Raw genomic sequence first — 6,000 nt, forward strand, 5'->3', positions numbered from 1 at the left:
TTTAAACTGAATATTGCTCATTTCTTATCCTGGCCTGCCATCAGGTGGCCAAAATAAGAATTGCAGCATGAACACTTTCAGCCTCGTCAGCACATGTACGGCGCTGGTAGAGAATGCTGCAAAATGTGTGCGTATGTATATGTATGCATGAGTACTGTATGTGTGTGTGCGTCAAGGCCTAAATGTTAACCGAGATAATTTGTAGAAACTGGAGAGAATAGAGGAGAACCAAGACATCGAATTCTGGTATCCCTTCAAATGATTAAAAAACATTATCACATTTAGAAAAACAACAAATGATGAGTTCTGATGGGCAAATGTCAGGAGCCATAATTTTTTATTAGTTTTTCTGTTTGAATAGATATATGAAGGCTTCTTTTTTTTTTTTTTTGCAGGACCAAGGTGTGCTTTCTAATGGGACCATTTAATATTGCATATGATGGCAAAAAATTAATAGCATGGAAATTTTGCCATAGTTTTATCGGTTTCATTTATATGATGTTCTAAAACTGACGTGCTACCTTCATTCTCCGGGTAGGTACATGTATATAGTTTTTTTCTTTTCTTTTAATACAGTAAAAAAAAAAAAAAATGTTGAAAACTATTTTTGTTCGCATTACCATATTGTGACCATTGTTTTTTTCATATTTAGGTCTATGGAGCTGTGTGAGGTCTCATTTTTTGTGTGGCGATCTACAGTATTTATTGATACTATTTTGGGGTTTTTAATCACTTTTTATTTAATTATTTTTGAGAGGTGAAGCGACCAACTGTTAACCAGAGATTTTGATTTTTTTCCATCATGACATTCACCATATGGGATAAATATGTTTATAGTTTAATAGTTCAGGCATTTTGGGACGTAGTGATACTAATGATCATCACATTTTTTTATTTTATTTTTAAAATAAGGTGATTTTTATATTTTTAACTTTTTTATTTATTTTTTACACTTACCTTAAGTCTTTAAAATGCGATCCTCTGATAATTTCTCCCATAGACTGTAAAGATTTACCATTGCAGTCTATGGGAGATTCAGTCCTTTCTTATCAAGCCCTGCCACAGGCCAGGCTTGATACGAATGAGGCCTATAGGTGAGTGTTAAGGTGAGCGTACACCTTCAGTAGCTGTTGGCTTAACACTTGTTCAGCGGGCAGCTATTCCTCTTGGATCCATATATACATGCTGTCAGACACCTCTGGTGGCAGCTTTTCTTCTAGGGGAACGAACAAAGTTCATCATCTTAAACTTACAATGTCCAATCCTTCCTTCCCCTGACATGATCTGTTAAGGGAGAGTCGTAAGGACCCCCAAACACATGAGATAGCCAGACAATCCTAGAGGTTGGATCCCCACCTATTACAAGAACCCAATTCTCTCGAAATGAATGGAAAGGCAGCATGATAATGCACACTGCTGCTCGTTTCTTCTCAATCGGAGTTCCGGAAATAGCTGAACACTGTACTGCGCTATGTCCAGCAGTCCCACACATAATGAATAAGGCAGCAGTGTGCATGTTCAACCTGCTGCATTCATTTCAGGGGTACAGGCCCTGTGGATAAGTGATATCTCACAAACTGGCTGAAAAGGACTGCATGACCTAAATATGATCTGAGGTTGCTCTAATAAAAATAAGTCTGGTGACATATTTCTAGTGTATATGTGTTGTCATTCGGCATTTAAAAGTGACACCAATACTATCATTATATGCAAACAAGCAGTTTATCTTGCTCAGATATTTTCAACAAAAGAGTTGGCCGATTACATTCATCCACATAAAACCAACACATATTCACATTCAAATTGCTGTCATATATTTACCTTGTCAGTCTGTAAGCTCACAGCAGTTCCATATCTGCAGTAAGTGACAAAATGCTCACAGTTGTCCCACAGCAAGCTATAAGATGTGGTTCCCACAAGTTTCTCAGCCCTCTGAGCCACTTCTTCATTAGAAAGAGGTATTTTTTTTACATGTTGGTCCATGCTGTTGAGTAATATAATAGCACCATACGCAAAATCCTGCACATCGTCCACTCTCACACTAGCTATTTTAGCTAGCACTCCTCCTATCAATCTCTTGTTAGTCACAACTTTCTCAACATAAGTCTTTTTGCAAGTTAAAACTGGAAGAATGTCTGGAATCAAATGTGCAACTTGATTATTTCCAAGGTAGATGCCAAAATGGACAAAGAGAGTGCGTGGAACTTCCAGAAGATCACCTCTTTTAAAGAGCGATGTCTCGTACATATTACCATTCGTGTCAGCTACTGAAATGCAGTTTGGTTTTGGTTTTACAAAGAACAATATCTTGTCCAAAAGAAATGACAGTAAACCTAAGACTGGATTTTTCATCTTCGGTAGTTGTTTGCTGGTTTGCAAGTAGCCTTAATGAACTCACATTCTTAGCAAATCCTGTATTTTATCATGGCATGTGGGTTGGGTCCTGTGCTTTATACAGCTTAGTATGACTGGTTAAAAAGTAGGCAGCTCTTACAAGTCTGACACTTACTAAGTACTGCACAATTAATAAGGAATAACTACACACCTACTGAAACATGACTAATATACAATTAACAATGTGGACGTTGGCATATTTTATAGTCTATCACAAACGTAAATATTCATCCCAACAGAACAACACCCAGTAAGAATAAACACTAAATATCAGTTTCTGGTTATACATGGGCAGTGGGCTCTATAATAATGCATAACAGAACCAAGTGCTTTTATATAACTGCTCTTAGGCTTGTTTAACACTTCCGGTAGGAGTTCAGCCTGCTGGAGCTCTCTGGATCTCCACTAGCCTGCTGGAGCTCTCTGGATCTCCACTAGCCTGCCGGAGCCTCTTGATCTCAACTAGCTTGCCAGAGCTCTCTGGATCTCCACTAGCCTGCCGGAGCTCTCTGAATCTCCCTTAGCCTGCCGGAGCTCTCTGGATCTCCACTAGCCTGCCGGAGCTCTCTGAATCTCCACTAGCCTGCCGGAGCTCTCTGGATCTCCACTAGCCTGCCGGAGCTCTCTGGATCTCCACTAGCCTGCCGGAGCTCTCTGGTTCTCCACTAGCCTGCCGGAGCTCTCTGGATCTCCACTAGCCTTCTGGGATTTGGCTGGACAAATACAATTTTTTGTCTGCCCAATTCCAGGCAATGTCTGCCAGACTTGCATTAAAGGGGTATTTCGGTTTCATGATATTGATGACATATCAGTCATCAATATCAGATCGATGAGGGTCCAATTCCCCAACTGCCGATCAGTTGTCTGAAGAGGCCACGGAAGGGTGCCGGGAATTGGATCTCCACCGATCTTATCTTGATGACTTATGTTAAAGGATCATTCCGGTTTCAAGATATTAATAACCTGTCCTAAAGGAAAACCTACTATGCACTAGAACACCATTATTAAGGTATACATTCTATCAGTAGCAGGTCTGTACTTGCCATTGCTTATAACCATTATTTGGTCATGAATCAGCAAAGAGGAAGAAATACATTACAAATCAAGAACTCCTTGTTGAGAGAAATACATTCTAGATATACACATATGGGAGGTAGATTTACTAATAGGGGGAATGTGCCTTTATTTTGTGTGGGTGTGCCTCATTTATGAAATAGCACAGTCATAATTAGGTGGCTTAAGTGTAATGTGATTTAGACACTGTCAGTGAAAGTACACCAGAGGGTTCTCTGATGTGGAGATGCAACATTTTTGTGACTTTTACAAAAGTCATACATTGTAAATGCCCCAGGCTGGATGATGGTACGCCTTTATCCTGTCCAGGTTTTACCACATATTAGGTGGCTCACTTTGTACCATAATGGCATGCCTGATTTTTTGTGCATATTAAAGCACCACTAAGTCATGTCCCCTTTCCCTGTTCAAGGCAAAAAAATAAGTCTTGCGATACTTAATAAATGTGGTGCATGGATACCCCTGAGAGGCTGAGCCTCATGTACCTTGGAGTCTCCCACTTATGTTGGAGAGCTTGTGGCCTAAGGGGTACGCTTTTCCACATTTTGTGGAATTGCCTGCATCTTAAACCCTTGTGGATAGAAATCTTCTCTCTAGCTTCAGAACTCCTTGGCAATGCCTTGATTCCCTCTTGTTTTTTGGTTTGGAGAATATCCCCTCTAAACTCTGAGTGGTTATCGCCCATATCTTCTTATCCACCAAATTGGCTATCACTACCAACTGGAAGAGCGCTAATATTCCCGCCAGGGAGGACATTGTGGCCAGGGTAAATCTAACATGCCTTTTTGAACGATCCATGTCCTTAGTTAAACACAATTACCCTAGGTATGAAAAGTTATGGCATATATGGAGGACCTCTAAGTATATGACTCCTTCAACGACTTATGTATCGGTACTAATTTTCTGCCCTGCGATGAACAGTTCTGTTAATTGTTTCTTTGCATATGTTATTTTTTCACATATGTGATTACTCACAAGTATATGACCTCTAATGATGGTGTAATTTGTTTATTGTCGGAAAAGCAATAAAAATGTATTGATTAAAAAATGTGGTGCATGGACTCTGCGCCAGAATTCTGATGCATTTCCAACAGTAAATCTACCCCATTATACTCATCTTTTTCATTTAATATACAGAAAACTGTACCATTTCACAAACAAATGATCTAAGTGCTTTAAAGTTTCTCTACACTTGACATTACATTCTTTTCTTTCCTGTAGCAATGCTGCAAGCAGTAGCCTGGAAATCTGGAGATCTCTGAGTTAAAATCGGTGAAACTGCTGAGTCTAAGACCTCCTGCACACGACCTTTTTTTCCCCCTTTTACTGGCCGTTTTTTGCGTTCCGTATTCGGTCCGTATACGGAACCATTCATTTCAATGGTTCCGCAAAAAAAACTGAATGTTTCTCCGTATGCATTCCATTTCCATATTTCCGTTCCGTTTAAAGATAGAACATGTCCTATTATTGCCCGCAAATCACGTTCCGTGGCTCCATTCAAGTCAATAGGTCCGCAAAAAAACGGAACACATACGGAAATGCATCCGTATGTCTTCCGTTTCCGTTCCGTTTTTTGCAGAACCATCTATTGAAAATGTTATGCCCAGCCCAATTTTATCTATGTAATTACTGTATACTGTATATGCCATACGGAAAAACGGAACTGAAAAACGGAACAGAGATGGAAACACAACGGAAACAAAAAACGGAACAACGGATCCATGAAAAATGGACCGCAAAACACTGAAAAAGCCATACGGTCGTGTGCAGGAGGCCTAAAGCTGTGGGTTTGGAAGCTCCTTCATTCTAATAACCCCACCATCACTACCACCAAAGCTATCTTCTGCTACAACTGAAGGTTCTCTTTAAGTATTATACTGCTGAAATGCATCATTAGCTGGTGAAATGTCAACAAAAGTACCATTCCCAGTGCAAAACATAGTGTTAAAGATGCCGGTATTCTACTGAAGGAGTCTTTGGGAAAGCAGGTAGAAATGTATCACAACTGAGCCCCATGCTCACAGCAGAGACACCTACAGGAAGCTGTACACAGATAAACCGCTCGCTGTCCTATTATGGGGTATTTTCCCTTGAAAATGGAATAGCTCCATGATAAGGAATTTGATAGAGCAAGCAGTATGAATCCAACAAAAAAATCACGGCATACTCCATCAGAAATACCTCCGCATGCTATCACAAGGTATTGGAGGAATATGGAGGCACAGTTGGGCAGAAAACCCTAAGGGTGCTGCATTTTGGCTCCATACAATTTAGGCTACTTTCACACGTGGGTTCGGTGCGGATCCGTCTTGTATCTGCACAGACGGATCCGCCCCGATAATGTAAACACTTGTATCCGTTCAGAATGGATCCGTTTGCATTATTCTTTTTAAAAAAAAGTCTAAGTCAAAACGGATCCGTCCTAAATTACATTGAAAGTTAATGTGGGACGGATCCGTTTTTAATTGCACCATATTGTGTCATTGAAAACGGATCCGTCCCCATTGACTTACATTGTAAGTCAGGACACAT

The 6,000-nt window shown here is 40.1% G+C and overlaps 1 protein-coding gene and 1 long non-coding RNA gene across 2 annotated transcripts in view; one reads left to right on the plus strand and one right to left on the minus strand.

Moving 5' to 3' along the window:
• LOC120990060 (lecithin retinol acyltransferase-like) overlaps positions 1–2,372 on the minus strand; it is a 52,874-nt gene extending 50,502 nt beyond the window's left edge. The window contains exon 1 of the mRNA XM_040418571.1: positions 1,822–2,372. Coding sequence (XP_040274505.1) covers positions 1,822–2,352 — 531 coding nt within the window. The 5' untranslated portion in view covers positions 2,353–2,372. The remainder of the gene's footprint in view (positions 1–1,821) is intronic.
• The window catches only part of LOC120990062, a 37,443-nt gene extending 31,644 nt beyond the window's left edge, over positions 1–5,799 (plus strand). Inside the window, exons 3-4 of the long non-coding RNA XR_005776364.1 lie at positions 4,690–4,753; positions 5,242–5,799. This is a non-coding gene — a long non-coding RNA (uncharacterized LOC120990062). The remainder of the gene's footprint in view (positions 1–4,689; positions 4,754–5,241) is intronic.
• Positions 5,800–6,000: the final 201 nt, after the last annotated feature.

The sequence above is a fragment of the Bufo bufo genome, chromosome 2, assembly GCF_905171765.1.
Source record: "Bufo bufo chromosome 2, aBufBuf1.1, whole genome shotgun sequence".
NCBI lineage: Eukaryota > Metazoa > Chordata > Amphibia > Anura > Bufonidae > Bufo > Bufo bufo.